The following is a 16,402-nucleotide window of genomic DNA, read 5'->3' on the forward strand; positions in this document are numbered from 1 at the left end:
GTAATACATATTTGCTTTAAGCTGCTAAGGTTTGGGGTGATTTGTTACACAGCAAGTGGTAACTAGTGAAAGTAATATGGCATATGTAATTTCTAACCAAACAGACACAATTGGGGATACTGCTCAACATCTGCCTTACTGATGGTGTTATCAGGACAACAAAAATTTTCAAAGGCCACTACTGTGGATGAAGATTGACCCAGAACCTCAGTTCTAGTTGCCTGTAGAAGCAAGACTGGCCCAGAAGCAGAATTCTTAAAGAAGCAGAGAAAGGGCACTCGGAACATTCTTTCTGACCCCCAACCTCCTTCTGAGGGCTTTGAAAATCTATTTCAAGGCAGTAAGATTTAGGAGGGTGCAAAAAGTTACAGGATTTTCAAAGGTTGGGTGCATTTAAAACCAAATCTTTTCCTTGAGCAGTCCCTGAAGACTGATGGAAACAGACCCCAGGTCAAGTGCAGGAAATAATCACAGTGTCAGATAACCCAGTCCCGAGGGGTGAATGGGTAGAAACCTACTGGAGAGGCCTCCACTCCGGCAGGGGCGCCTTTCCCAGCATCTCCTCCACCAGATGTAGATGCGATCTTCTTCCTCTCGACATTTCGAGTGGGAGAAGACTTGTAGGAAGATTTAAGGGAGCCAGCAGGAGCTACATGGGGACAGGCATGGGATACTAGAGTTACAGTTTAAAAGCCAGAGACACAGGGAGAACAGACGGAAAAGTTGAAGGAGAGCAGAGAGTTGGGAAGAATACCACATTTCAGTTAAAACGTGAGACGAGCAATTCACATTCTCAAAACACTGCCATACTTTTTCTAGTATACACAGAATAGATGTTATCTTAAAAGACTCCCATGCTCAATGCTCAAGAGTCTAGGTCATTTCAGGAATTCAAAATCTGGGCTTTGGAGCCAGGTGGACCTAGCACCATCACCTAATAGCTGGTTCACCTTGGGTAGGTTACTTAATCTCTCTAAATGTCAATTCCCTTGTACAAGAGAGAATTAACATAGCAGACCTGACTGCTGTCCTTGGAAGGCCCTGTTTATAAGGTTGACCCTTGTAAGCATCTGGAAACTTGGATTTCAGAAGGGTTCTCACCATTAACTGATGAGTAGGTCACTGTGCCTAAGCTGTTTGTACCAACATTATGATTTATGCTGAACACGTGCTTTTCTTCTGAGTCTGGAATTTGAGCATGGACCTGGCAGAGGGTGCCCATGTGACCAGCCCCCAATAAAAACTCTGGGCACTGAGTGTCTAATGAGCTTCTGTGGTTGGCAACACTTCACACGTGTCCTAACTCATTGCTGGGGGAATGTGGCCTGTGTGACTACACCGGGAGAGGATGCTGGGCGCCTGCGCCTGCTCTTCCCTGGACTTTGTTCCATGCAGTTTCTCCCTTTACCTGTTTTGCTCTGTAGCCATTTGCTGCAATAAATCATAGCTCTGAGACCTCCTAGAGAATCATCGATCCTAGGAGTGGTCCTCCTGATGCATTCTTTGTTCTCAAAATGGGGATACTTCCTACTTCCCAGGAATTTTTTGTTTATTTGTTTGAGACGTAATTCATATATCATAAAGTCACCCCTTTAAAGGTATATAATTTAGTGGCTTTTAGTATATTCAGAAGGTTGTGCAACCATAACTATGGTCTAATTCCAGAATATTCTCAATATCTGCAAAAGAAACTCTGTGCCCATTAAGCACCCACTCCCCTTCCTCTCTAGCAACCACCTGCTTGCTGTCACTCTGGATTTGTCTATTCCAGACATTTTATATAAATAGAATCATATCACTTGTGGCATTTTCTGCCTGGCTTCTTTCACTGAGCATAATGTTTTCAAGGTTCATCATGTAGCATGTGTCAGTAATCCATTCCTTTTCACAGCTGAATAATATTCTACTTTATAAATAAAAACATTTTTTCAATAAATTCATCTGTGGTTGGACATCTGGGTTGTTTCCACTTTGCAGCTAATATGAATAATGCTAAGACTTGTATACTTTGTGTATGTTTTCAGTTTCCTTGACTCTACATCAAAGAGTAGAACTGCTGGTTCATGTGGTAACTCTAACATTTTGAAAAACACGCCAGACTGTTTTCCAGAGCGCCTGCAACATTTTACATTCTCACCAACCATGTATGAAGGCTGTAATTTCTCCTCATTCTTGCCAATACATATTAAGGCTGACTCTTGAATAATACAGATTTGAAGCACATGGGTCCACTTACACTCAGATTTTATTCAATAGTAAATACTATAGTACTATCTGTGGTTGGTTGAGTCTGTATGGGGAACCAAGACAGAAGGCTGATTATAAAGTTATATGCAGATTTTTGACTGAGGCAGCTGGTACCTGCCAAATTGTTCAAGAGTCAACTGTATTATCTTTTTTCTTTGAATTTTAGTCATCCTAGTAAGTATGAAATGGTATTACGATTTTGATTTGCATTTCTCTAATGACTAAGAATGTTGAGCATCCTGTCATGTGCTTACTGGCCATTTTATATATTCTCTGCTGTGCTGTTTCTACACAACTACCTGTAAACAGACAGAACAAGGCAGAGGACAATATGTCATTTATACCTTATCTCACTGAATACACTATATCTTGGGAACTGAGATGGAGACCTGACATGCCTAATGTGGGCACGGTGTTATTTGCAAACAGAGAATGCTAGTCCCCATTCACCATGCCATGACAGTTTGATCTGCTTTGGTCAAGGAAAGGCTTTAAAGATGTGGCCCAGCGTTTCCTGGACTTCAGGGTACAGATCTGGTGGAGCCTGAGTAGTGAGGCTCTAGATATTTGTGCTTACTATGCCCAGCACTGTGCTATTTCATTTAACCCTCATGCCAATTTAAAGTAACTCCACTTTATAGATGAGGAAACAGAGGCTTAGAGAGGTTAATTAACTTACCCAAAGTGGTAAGAGCTAGTAAGTGGTAGGGCTAGTTATGGGATTTCTGAGATTGCAGTGTATAGGCTATTTTTACCAAACTGTCTGGTTAAAAAAGTCTACTAGCCTCCATAGCTCATGAAATGGATTTCTTTTCCTAATCCACATGCCCTCAATCATAAAATAACTTACTCACCTCTGTGACACTTGAAAGACAAGAAACATAGCAACAGTAAAACACAGGTGGATAGAAAATGTTATTAACCATTGAAGACATTTCATGAAGCCAGGGAACGGGAAGCAAGATACAAAAATTCAGGAATAACTCATAGGCTGACCAATACCACTTGGGGTGCCTTCCTCAGTATCACCAGCTTGGCCTCTTTTACCTGAGTCACTGGCCTGCTCAGAGAGCATAAGTGTACTTCTGCTTCTGGCTAAAGAAGCCTGTGTGGGTGTCAACAGTCGCATAACAAGAAATGTTTCCATGGGACTAAGGTGCATGCGATGAGCTGAGGGGTGGAATCAAATGAAAATTTTAAAAAGCAAAATCAAAACAAAATAAAATGCCTAAAACAACACAGTGCCTGATGAAAATCAATTGTGGAGTGGCAGAATGAATGTGGAAAATAAAAATACTGTAGCAAAGGATGGCTTTGGAGCTTGTCACAGTAAAAGAAAATGGACGATGTGTCATTTAGAGCTTGGGAGAGTGCGTTACTTCTCTTGGGGTGCCAGAATTCATTCAATATGCTACTACAGAATTACTGTATCACCAGAAGAGACTTAGCCCATTTTTCAAGATATAATATGGACTCAAGAAACCATTTACTCACCAAAGTAGCTCTAACACTGAAAAAAAGATTACTCCTACAAAACACTTGTTTTAGGTCCTCTGTTAGGAAATATTTTATAACACACTGATTTTGTTAATGTAGAAATGTGCATCCTTTCATATTTTTCCCATATAAACAAGGGCAAAGATTAAATAAGAAACATAAAAATAAAAATAGCCAACTAATTATCAGCTTTAATGGAAATTAAGTAGCAGTATTCATACTCTAAAATTTAGTGACTGAAATGTCATTTTGATGGTTTGGAACATACTGTATGATAATGGATTAACTTTTCAATTACTTTGTATTTTTTGGATATCCACTAGCCAAAAAAATGGTTTGGGAATTTCAAAGTTTCAATTAATAATCCACAAGCAGATAATTGAGTGGCCAGCAATATATAAATATCATACTGATTATCTTTATACATTAATCAATGCAAATATGAATTTAACATCAATTTGTTACCATATGAATGAATGAATGAAAACATACAGGACATACAAATAGAACAGATACATAGAGTTAAAAGCATGTAGATGTTTTCTCATCCAGCTCTTAGTTAATTCAAGGTTTCTAGCACTTACCCATGAACTGCATCAGAAATCATCAACACTGACACTCACGGGTTCTCTGACACACAGGACAGACCTCTGTGCTGGAGGTGCAAAGTTAAAGCCAGAGGAAAAAAACCAGGAAGGCACACTGGCATCTTCAAAGTCACTGGCATCCTCAAAGTCACAAACATCATCCTGCTCACCCCCTGGTGATGACTCAACACGTTAAATATTCCACTGGCATCGGACACTTCTTCATTGATGCTAAGATACGCATTTAATGCATAGAGAGCTTCCCTCCCTTCCTTAACCTACACATTCTAAAAGGTATCAATGCAGACTTACAGTGCCTTCTCTGAGCCTCCATCAGAACACAGCTGAATCTATTCAGTTTCTGAAACTGGCACTGTCCTATATCCATCATCTCCCACCTCAAAACAGAAAATGCCACCCATCCTTTCACGCTTTTAAAGATTTCATATTAGTTCTGAACTTCTATTTTCCAAACAGAAATGAGCAGGCTTACAGATCACAGACAAGAGCAGAGCCCCATTTTTTCACATATCTGAGTCTCCCACGTACCTCTGCCTCATCAATCCCGCTGTATCTGGCTAACCAACAATAGCACACCAATAACTGGGCAGTTGCTTTTTTAACAGTCACATCTGTCCACTGGTCAATTAACTCCAGGCCATGATAACGTCTATGTGCACTGTGGAAAATGGAAGTCTCTTTCAGACTGGGAGACTAGCATTAACTCCTGTCCCTTTCCAACAATGACCTTGCTCTAAAGAGCAATGCCACTTTCCAAAGTCCCATTAGTGAGGCCCGGGGGCTCCCACACACAGACCACAAGGCTAGGAGATTGCGGGTATTTGAAGAAGGCTCAAAAGAGGGGCTCTCACAAAGACTGACATTAACACCAATGCTCACACTAGAAAGAAGAAAACTGGAGAGACCAGGTCTACACGTTCACTTGCCTCGGTCTGGGGAATAGGATATTGCCGCAGTGGATGAAGACAGGCGCTTACTCATGGGAGGCTCCGTCTGCTTTGGCAAATTCATGGTTGATGTTGAAAGTTTGTCACATGCTGCAGAGAAATGCATTAAAGACATTGGTATTCACACCACTCTCAACCAAGAAACACATTTTCCAAAGTGTTCTTCCTGTCCTCATCCACACGCCTCTGAAACCACTACGGCACAGCACGCTGCGTCCAGCTCCCTGCTCTCTACTGAGCAAGTCTGAGAAGGCCCGGGCCACAGCAACCACCTATTTGAAGCAAGTTCTTCTCTTTCACTGCTCAACTTTGTGCTTCTCTTTGATTTCAAATGTTCAACCTCACTCAACTGTTCAACTAAAGCCATGCTAATCCCACCAGCCAACCATTTCCTTGTGTCCAGGGACTTTTAAGTATATTCAGACCACACGAAAACAAAACCAACCTGGACTGAGAGACCAGTCACCACTGCCAAATGTTCTATGATCTGACTGAGACTGTGTGAGCTGAAACCGGACTTTTTCTGAGGTTATCTAGAGCTCAGGTTGCAGACAGGAGTAATTTGTAAAGCAAAGAGCTGTATTTAAAGCAGAACAACCGTTAGCAGTTGGTTTCTTGCTCTTATCAAGAAACGGGGTCACAATGGCCCTTTCTCAAAAGGCTCTGACTGTTTATGATAGGATTTCAACATGCAGTCCTGCGTTTGATGCTCTTACTTGCAGCCATTATTTTAGACAGGCTTGTAAAGGAAACCATCACAACAAATGGAGAGGTGCTAACAGTACCAGCCAAGCTGTGTCGGAGCTTTAGGCAAAAGGAAAGATGTGTGGCCCCGGCTCTCAAGGAAGCAAACTCATCAATAATATTTTCAAAATCTGCTCTTCTATTCATCTTGTTTATAAATGAAAGAAGTGCCATGCGTGACAATTTCTCCTGACCAACTGATGATCCTAAATAATTTTTAAATAACTTAGACTGCAGTAAAACGATGTTCTTTGGGTATAAATAAAATATTTAAACTTAAAATGTTATGAGTTTTAATATACTTTTCAGTGTTTCAGTAATTTTTTCAAGTATTTCAATGTTCTGAAAAAAATAACCATTAGAAATCACATAAAATCATGTCTCTAGGGATACATATTTCCCCTTCTGCCTCAGGCTCCCATATGGCTCAGCATGGTACTAGTCTTTAGAAATTCAATAGCTTGTTCATCATGGATTGTTCTGCAGTGATTTTGATTAAAATATTCTTTTATCTTGATTACTGAGATTTTGGGTGTTCCCTTAAAATGAGGGCTCTGGTCACATAACACACCTCACCCTGGCCCGGGGCTCTGGGTATGATTTCCAAGGAGTAACTGCCAATTCTACCTGCCCCTCTCTGTGGGTGGAAGGCCAGTGCCCACATGACAATAAATGTGGTCCAGGCAGCAAAGACTCTGCTATTCAGCAGCACCAATAAAAATTATTCTTTGTCAAAGAAATGCTGGAAATCAAGGATATTTATTCCTACTGCTATAATTTGACCTTCTGGGTAGGTGGTAAACATTGGGTCCTTTACATCTTGTTTTTTCTTTGCCACCCAAAGATGGGTTGAATTTCTGAAGTCATCATTAAATGGGAGCAAGGTTTTGCTAGTTCTATTCTTGATCTAGACCCTAAGAATTTCCCAGGCCTGTATACAAAACAGAGAGCCTATTAGAGACAGGAAATCAAGAACCAAGCCAATTTATCTCCTTGTCTGGATTCACAGTGTTAGTACTGATAAACTCAAATGCCTCTATAGGAATCCATAACATTCATACCTGCTGCTGCTGCTGCTAAGTCACTTCAGTCGTGTCCGACTCTGTGTAACCCCATAGACGGCAGCCCACCAAGCTCCGCTGTCCCTGGGATTCTCTAGGCAAGAACACTGGAGTGGGTTGCCATTTCCTTCTCCAATACATACCTAACACTGTATAATCATAGGTTTTGGTGACCAGAAATGACTGAAATACATTACTACTTAATGCCTAAAACCAGTGATACATGACAGTGTTAAAGATCTAAGTGCACACAAGTCAAACACCGACAACATTTTCAAGGCAGAAGTTAGTGAGCTAAAGATGAAATGTCTCCAGGGTGCTAGGATGTAAGGCATGCATGTTCCACGATGACAAATAAAGAAATATGGGCACGTCATTTGTATCTCTAGAAAAAAAGTTCTAAGAAATCAATTGCAAAAGTGTTCCAGACAGACACAGTGATGGAGGAGGGTGACCAGGACAGTCATCACAAAACGCCATGGCACAGTGATGCTCAAATATACCGTTGGTTGACTCAGCAGCAGCGGCAGTGGTCCCTGGGTCCAGAGGGAGGGTGCTGGCTGCTAAACCTAGAGGAGGGGGTGGGGTATTTCCTGATTCACCTACACAGCAAAAAAAAAAAATCAGACCAAAAAGAGGTAAAAGAAAAAAGTTCCAATTTCTGGTTGACTCTAGCTTGTATTAGGAAATTAGAAAAAGTAACTGGGATGGGTTGTTAACTTCTCCAGATTAAAACAGAAAAGTATATTCATTGACAAAAGGTTGTGTATGCTAAGTCGCTTCAGTCGTAAGAACAATATAATAAAGTCATGAAACTGTACCACACATGTAAACCCATTTGCTCTAGGAAAGAGTTGGTATACAACTCCTGTATAACATAATGGCAGACACAGAAAAGAAGACACTAAAAAGATAGCAAAGCCACCCAGGGACTAGTAACAATCCATACATTAAATTAAACATCTGAAAATTTAAAGATGAGTATGAACTGGATAATGAAATAAATAAGTCACCTTGAAACAAAACTGAAAGAGCAACAGAAATAAATGATGTGGAGTGAAGAACCCCAGCCCCCTTTAGGGGTTACTGCTGCTCAGCCTTTCCCAGTCAAGCTGTAGCCATGACTTAGTCCACAGCCACTGACCTTCCCTGAAATCAGGTTACGTCTGGGCTTGCTAGGCGGATCCAATTAACCAGACTCTACATTCATTTTCTTTGCTTTTTCTTTTGCTTTACCTCAAAGCCCAGTTACCGTATCAACTGCTGTTTGCAAGCAAGAAGAATGAACAGATCTCCTTCACAAGAAATGCATACACAGAAAGCTTGGCAGCTTTAAACATCACATCTGAAAAAGGTACCTGCAGACCGGTATAAAGCACCCTTAGATCCTGTAGGTGCTGGTCTGCCCATGGTCTCCCCTTCCTGCCCCGAGATCTCCCCACTGGGCCCTGCGATGCAAGGACAGTCTTTCACTCACCATCACGTCCTCCAGGCCCGGCAGCCAGTGATGCTCCTCCCGACGAGCACTTCTTCTTCAGCTCCAGCTGCTGCGAGCGCTCCAGAGACCTGCGCATCATCGCCTCCAGCCGCTCCTGTCCAGTTCATGCAAGAGAGAGCAGCATTAAGCACCCAGCCCCACCGCACTGCTGTGCCTCTGCGTGGGCGTGAGTCACCAGACAGGGCTCTCTGCTCTGCATCCAAAACCCAGGCACGCGTGCTCGCCCCACCACACCAGCGCTTTCTTAGTGGGCGGAGAGTAAACGCTGCGGCTACTGCGGGCTCCCAGCGTCAACACCTCTCCCTTCCCTGGAGAGAGGCGGCTGCTGCAGCAGCCAGGCTTTGATTTGGTTAAGAATAGTGCCAGGCCAGAGTTAACTCCTTGACACCAATCCCATCCAGCAGAACTGGAATTGTGCTCTAGAACCAAATGTATCCTCTCGAGTTGAAAAGCATACAGCACTATGATTTGAGCAAACTGAAATTAAGATATAATTTGAATTTTAGTAGCCGTAAGCATAACTTTTTGGGGTGATACACCATGACTTTGAAGTCTATTTTACAAGGTCCCATTTTCATCTTAGAACTTCTTAAAGGGGAATTAACTGTGTTCTCCATTGTAACACTTTTCTGCTCATGATACATAGTATTCAGGGGATAATACTGCAGATTTCAAACTTTAAAAAGACACAAGAATAGGGAAACTTGTGACTACAAAATTAAGCATTTATGTATTCTCACATGTAGATGGGGGGAAGGGGGGAAGAACTAAACAGTTTTTAGCCAGAAGATAAAAACAACAACCAGGTTTCTCTCCTAACAGAGCATTTATTAAAAGCATGCCCCTGTACTAACCCAACTGTTCTTTTCATAAAGTTGGGCCTGATTGCTGGCAAATCTCTCCTCGGCACTAGAGTGAAGCTGTCCTAATTATGTGCTCCCCACAACCTCAATGACACTGCAAATCCCAAATCCACTCCCTGCCTCCACTGGAGAAAGTCCGCAGGGTAAGCGGTTACGTGGACACCTTTTCACCCTCATAAAACTAACCCTGAGGTGCTGGGCTAATCTAGTAGAACTTCAAACCCAAAAGATATTATTTTCTCATGGCTTAAATAAAGAAGTGAGCAAAATTAATTTAGAGCAGCACCAAAGGAGTGACTATGACTTAAGAAGTGGGGAAAGGCTCCTTAGGAGGCACGTGGATCTGCCTTTCTGTCCATACCAGAGGAATGAGATGAGCATTCTCCACATCGCAGACTCTGCTGCATAATTCTTCCTCCAAAGAGCACTGCACTAAAAGATGGCCTCTTCAGGGACCTATGAGCAGAAAGGGTATTTCTTTCCTCCAGTAAATCTCAGATTTGTATTTGCTATTAACAGTGCACTAGTTTCTGGCTGAGACTCTACAATCATGAGTGTGCATTTCCTGGCAGAATCCTATCCTCACGACCCTGGCCCATTAAATTCTCATAGTCAGTCCCAGCAGTTTGTACAAGAAAAGATAGGCGCTTGGAGGAACTAGAACTTCTTAACTATTTGAGGACTGAAGTCTGGTCACTCAAGATTGGAGCTCAATGGTATTTCATTATGTAGATTTAACATCAAGTATTTAACTTTTCTAAATGAAATCAGTCCTGAATATTTATTGGAAGGACTGATGCTGAAACTCCAATACTTTGGCCACCTGATGGGAAGAACTGACTCATTAGAAAAGACCCTGATGCTTGGAAAGACTGAAGGCAGGAGAAGGGGACCAGAGAGGATGAGATGGTTGGATGGCATTACCAACTCAATAGACATGAGTTTGAGTAAGCTCTGGGAGTTGGTGATGGACAGGGAAGCCTGGCGTGCTGCAGTCCATGGGGTCGCAAAGAGTGGGACACAACTGAGTGACTGAACTGAACTGATTTAACTAATGACCTAATCTAAGTGTTGAAATCTTTCACCTCAGAGTGAATTTAGTGTTGAGTGGGTTATGGGAGACTGCCTACATGCCAGAAGGACCTCACAAGATAGTTGCTCATCTATTTGGACACTAATGAGAACTAAGAACACCAAGACTGATCAGCCAGCCACATCACTGAACAGCTATCTAGGGGCATAACCATAAGGGAATGCCATACGCAGTCAGACCTACTCCTGAGTCAATAAGTTACCTTTAGAAAAAATATCTGTCATCCATCCCCAATCCACTGAGCTGCTCCAAACTCTACCATGAGAGATTAATTCCTTTGAACCATAAGCAGGCTTATGAAAATGACATTATCCCTGAGAGAAGACACAATCACTTTGTGTCTTCCACTTTGGGGGAGATGATGAAAAATAGGCGATAACCAAGGTCTCTGGTGGCTCAGTGGTAAATTCGACTGCCAATGTGGGAGATGTGCGTTTGATCCCTGATCTGGGAAGATCCCCTGGAGAAGGAAATGGCAACCCACTCCAGTATCCTTGCTTGGGAAATCCCATGGACAGAGGAGCCTGGCAGGCTCCAGTCCATGGGGTCACACAGTCAGATGTGACTTAGCAACTGAACAACAACAAACCAAGCTCTATGGTGAGTGGGCTTATAAAACCCAAAGTTGTCAGAATGGGATGATGCTTTTTCCAAACATGTCAAACCAAAACTTCACTCTTATTAGAGGTTAGTCCTATTTGGTCCTGTATTACATAGTATGTGTGTGGATCTTTCTGTTCGAACCTTCCTGTGATAAGACTGTAAAGAATACTAGATTTAGAGTCAGAAGATATGAATTCAAATTCCACTTCTGCCTGCTATCTTTTAGCCCCATGATTCTGAGTAAATCATTTGATGCCATCCTTGGGCATTAGTTCCCTTGTCTATAAAATGGGGATGATATTACCTATATTACAGGTCATTCAAATTTATAAGATAATAGCAAGCATAATAAGTCCAATGCTAACTGGATCCAAATTTGATGAGGAGGATTATTAACATGGCAATTTTGAGCAGTGGTTCTCAAACGTAAGTGAGCTTGCATCAGAATCCCCTGGAGGGCTTGTTAAAACACAGTTGCTGTGCCCCACAGCCAGAGTTTGAGTCAGCAGGTCCAAGGTGAACATCCTGAGAATACATTTCTGACAAATTTCCAGGAGATGTTGATACTGGTGGTCTTGGGATGGTACTGAGAACCACTGGTTAGAAGAAAGCTTGAGCACAAGGGAGCATGTTGAGAAACTTCAATCACATCAGAAGAACAGTATTAATAAATATCAGAGCTGCATACTGCAAATCCTGCCAAGTTCTAGCTCTCCTGAGTATCATCTGATCATCAACAGAGGATGGTGAAAGGGCAACGTAGACTCTTGTCCCTAGAATGTTCTCTCCCGGGTGGGGCTTAGCAGAAGGAAGGAATGAGGGCAACTTACCCTTGACCCCTTGAGGTCTGGCCCTAGATATGCCTGGATGAACTTAACAGGAGAACCACGACCAGGGTGATGCTCTGAGTTGGCCAAGCAGTATAAAAAGCCTGTGGCAGAGCTCGGCCTGGCCACTGTTACCCAGACAGCTGTCTCAGGCAGGAGTAGAGGGCTGACATGCCTTCCCCGTTGCCCTTACTCCACGCATTCTGGAAGTGATAGAGTGGGGACAAGCCCCCAAATGGTCCTAAGCAGGGCTCCGTGGAGGGCATTTTTCTCTGGAAACAGACATGCACATCTGGCTGGAAAGCTATGTAATCACCATGGCCCTATGCCAGCCAATGCCCTCTAAGAGCAGCCAGCTCTCATCTTAAGAAGTTTTCATTTAGTTGAGTTCAGAAAGGTCTTGTTTTTACAATCACCCTGGTGGGTTTTGTTAGGTATCAAGCAAGAAGAAGATGAGAAGTTGTGATGTGTTAAAGTAACTTACAGAGATGAAGGTACTCTTTGAAAGAGGCCTTTCCTGGTTATCTGTTTAGCAGGAGGAACAAGGAGTTGGTTCCGAGTCATGAAACTATACTTCCCTGAGTGGAGAAAGGTGAGTATACTGTGCTGTCACCCTTAACCCAGGGAGGTTAAGGTTCTCGTTCCAGAAGCTTGATGCTTGGGAGCTATGTGGCATGTAAGGGTTTCAAGAACCCACCTTGAGGAGAAGGCAGCCTGCAGCAAGAGAATGAGCTCAAGGTCAGGCTGCCAAGTGGACACTAGACTCCCCCTTCCCTAGGACAGGCCTGCCTACCTTCTAGCCTTTGACACCTCTGGGAGCTTCTGTGGTGTCAGAGAGGAGGTATCCACGCCAAGTCTGGGGCTCACCTGCACAGATGTGAGGTGTTACCAAGAGTGATAGCAAGACCAACAACCCTAGGAACCTGGAGCCAGGGCAGAGCTGGTGGGGAGGTGAGGAGTCAACAGGCCTTTTCTGAGCTTCTAACATCAGACTGGAGAGGCAGGAGTTGGTGGGGAACACACTTTCTAGCAAACTAGAGGAGCAAAATGGAGTGAACCATCTTCCTATAGAGACTTCTCCCTGGTTGACAGAGATGGGCCCTGACAGAAAGGACTGAGATAATCCTGGCATTGTGGAGTGTCTCCACAGCCACGTGCCAAGCAGAGAGCAGCCCTCGCAAAAGATCTCCAGCGAACCATGGAGGTAAATGCAAAGGCTTTCCTTCGGAAAGGCTCCCGCAGCAGAGAGCTATCCATCCCCTCCAAAGATCCCTCACGAGAATGCCAGTCAGACCTCAGCCCCAGCAGAGCAGTGATGACCAGGCTGTATTTGCAGAGTCCGTGATCTCCACTGAGGTCTCCTGGGGCTCTAAGGACAGGAGCAGGTGGGGCAGGGAGCCTACTGCTTCCTCAGGTTGCTCTGCACCCATGGGAGGCCCAGCTCTCAGTCTTGCGCTGCTGCGTCTGAGGAGAAGGGGATGCAAGCTTGGCATGTGTTTGCCAGCCACAGGCAGGCAGGCTGCCCCAGTGCCTACCATCATCACATAAGGGGTGAATGGGAGCAGACAAAGCAAATAGGAAATTAGCCCAAGCACAAGCACTACCAAGTCAGCTGCATCAGGACTAACCAGCTGGCATGACATTCCCTCATCTGCAAGAGACTGGAGTCCGATGTAAAATGATTGACTTAAAATGCCTCTGGCACTGTTGTTCAATTAAAATAAAAGAGTACAGAATGCCTCAGAGGCGGGCCTGTATGGTGCTGTCAGGTGTGGTGCAGGCTAAGGAAGTGTCTCCTGTGTCTCTGAGGCACCCTGTCCTGGAAATAGCAGTGACAAGCATTCCCTGCAATCAGCAGTCCTGCAGGGGTCAGGAGTGGAAGTGGAGGGAGCAGGGAGCTGTGAGCCAAGGATGGGAGTATAGGAAGAAAGGGGCGAGCGAGTCCAGCAACTCACGACAAATGCCCAGGCTGGGAAAGGAGAGGTCCGTCCTGGTCACTGAAACAGCCCAGCTCACTGTGGCTTTTCTCTTGGTCTCCACACCCTGTGCCACCATCTTTTCTGGGTAGCTCTCTCCTGACTGTGCTTCAGCCAAGGTCAGCTGAAGTCAGTGAAGGGAGCAGTTATTCTGCACTAGTGCTTTGCCGGCACTTTTACAAAAGTCACCTTCTTTAACTCCTGTGACCACCTCTCTGTTCTGGGCTGAGAAGAATGAGTTCTTAGAGGGGCTGTGGGACTTGGCCTTGGCTGCCGGCTGCTTAAGTGGGAGAGCTGGGGTTTGCACCAGGAGCTCACAAAGGCACATAGGGATCTGGCTGAGACAGCAACAGTGAACTGTGACTAAGACCTTTCCTCAGGCCTCCATCTGCTAAGAGGAACAAAGAAGTTGCCACTTAAGCCTGTCTGCTGTGGCCAAAGATGGTTCTAACTGTGTGTATGTGTGCATGATTGTGGGGGTTTTTTAAGTTAAAAAAAAAAAAAAAGACCAAAGGCTAAAGACAGTGATAATTCAGAGATTTAAAAGAAATACTGAATTTATACCAACATCTCTGTATCTTATGGGCTTCCCTGGTGGCTCAGATGGTAAAGAATCTGCCTGCAATGCAGGAGACCTGGGTTTGATCCCTGAGTCAGGAAGATCTCCTGGAGAAGGGAATGGCTACCCACTCCAGTATTTTTGCCTGGAGAATCCCATGGACAGAAGAGCCTGGTGGGCTACAGTCCACGGGGTCGCTAAGAGTCAGACACGACTGAGCAACTAACACTTCCACTTTTCACTCTATCTTACAGTGCTGGCAATTAACAAACCTCTATATTGTTCATACTAAATGATGAGTCACTATACCTTATGAATAAAAAATGATCATCACCTGATACAAGGCTGTGATTATACTCTTAAAATATACTTGTTAAGAAAATCTATACCCCAAATATGCTTTCTAAATATACTTTCAGAGTTTAGTAATAAAGGACTCTGTCAGGTAATTACATTCCATTTCTTTTTTAAAACATAACTAGAGAGAAAGGATGATTAAAGCAAGACCTGCATTAAAATATAAATAGACTAGCATGTTTGTATTGGAAGGTAGGCTATTTGATTTTCCAGCAGTGACTACAAGATCACATTACCCTCTACACTCACAGCCCTTCCTCCAGCCTCGTGTCTGCCCCAGAAGCATGGATGCCTCAAGTAACCCCCAGATGGATGTCACTCAGTCCCCACCCATAATCCCCTCTGAGTCTTATCATCAGAGAAGACATCTGAAAGAGGTCTTGGAGTCCACCAAGTCCACCCCCTGCACTTCAGAAACAAAGAAATTAAGGCCCAGAGAGGCCAACCAGCTTATCTGAGGTCACACAGCAATAAACTGCTAAGTTGAATGGATCTGTCTCTTTGCTCCTGTTCCGGCCAGCCCTCACCTCCTCCTCCCGGAGCTTCTGCTTCCTCTTCTCCTCCACAGCCGCCCTCTTCTGCTCCTCTCGCTGCCGCTGCTCTTCCAGCTTCTTCCATCGCTCCTCAATTTGCTTTTCATACTGGAGCTTGGCTCTCTTCTGTTTCTCCAGAATTTGCTGCTCCCGGGCAGCTGGGGGAAGGAAGGCAGAAAAAATGTGTCATTACCGGAGCACCCCATGCCGTTTGGCTTAATACCAACAATGCAGAAGTGAGACTGAACCCCAAAAAGGAGCCCAGAGGGACTGTAGGCTGCAGTAACTGAGAGGAAGGGTTCTGGCACCTCTACCACTAGCTGGGTGACCCCAGGCCTATTAGCCACATCTTCTGTCTGCCTCAGTTTCCTCCTCTGTGAGGTGGGGATGCACAACATCACAGCGTTGTGGAGACCGAATGAGACAATGCAGGGAAAGTAGAGAGTCACTGCCCCTACACGTGGGAGCTCTGTCTGTCATCACCATCAAGTCAGACTTGTCCCAATGGCTATGCCACGTCAGGGATTGAGAAATGAGAGCTATCAGGGTATCTTCATTCAGGACACATTAGCTGTATATACACCACACACCAGATGCTGAACTGAGTGAGAGTAAACAGAAGAGGATGAACAGGACTGCCTTCCTTCTTGAGACATGTACTAAGGGGCCTTAACTCCACCTGGCCAAGCAGGCAAGGGTTCCCTGCTGCTGCTGCTGCTAAGTCGCTTCAGTTGTGTCCGACTCTGTGCGACCCCAGAGACGGCAGCCCACCAGGCTCCCCCATCCCTGGGATTCTCCAGGCAAGAACACTGGAGCAGGTTGCCATTTCCTTCTCCAATGCATGAAAGTGAAAAGTGAAAGTGAAGTCACTCAGTTGTGTCCGAATCTTAGCAACCCCATGGACGGCAGCCCACCAGGCTCCTCCGTCCATGGGATTTTCCAGGCAAGAGTACTGGAGTGGGGTGCCATTGCCTTCTCCAAGGTTCCCT

At 44.3% G+C, this 16,402-nt stretch overlaps 1 protein-coding gene across 15 annotated transcripts in view; it reads right to left on the reverse strand.

Annotated features, from left to right (window-relative positions):
* Window positions 1-16,402, reverse strand: part of MAP7D2 (MAP7 domain containing 2) — a 101,698-nt gene that overhangs the window by 31,709 nt on the left and 53,587 nt on the right. For 4 of the 15 annotated variants that reach the window (XM_086387462.1, XM_086387456.1, XM_086387463.1 and 1 more), the window contains exons 3-7: window positions 15,408-15,571; window positions 8,582-8,696; window positions 7,608-7,706; window positions 5,279-5,389; window positions 519-649 (exon numbers count right to left, since the gene is read on the reverse strand). In XM_086387462.1, coding sequence (XP_086243588.1) covers window positions 519-649; window positions 5,279-5,389; window positions 7,608-7,706; window positions 8,582-8,696; window positions 15,408-15,571 — 620 coding nt within the window. Of the gene's footprint in view, window positions 1-518; window positions 674-3,294; window positions 3,418-5,278; window positions 5,390-7,607; window positions 7,707-8,581; window positions 8,697-15,407; window positions 15,572-16,402 lie in introns of all 15 variants that reach the window. The other 11 variants (XM_086387465.1, XM_086387458.1, XM_086387469.1 and 8 more) reach the window with 6 other exon arrangements.

Source organism: Bos grunniens, chromosome X, assembly GCF_055505025.1.
Source record: "Bos grunniens cultivar Pamir isolate PY7600 chromosome X, Bosgru_T2T1.0, whole genome shotgun sequence".
Lineage (NCBI taxonomy): Eukaryota > Metazoa > Chordata > Mammalia > Artiodactyla > Bovidae > Bos > Bos grunniens.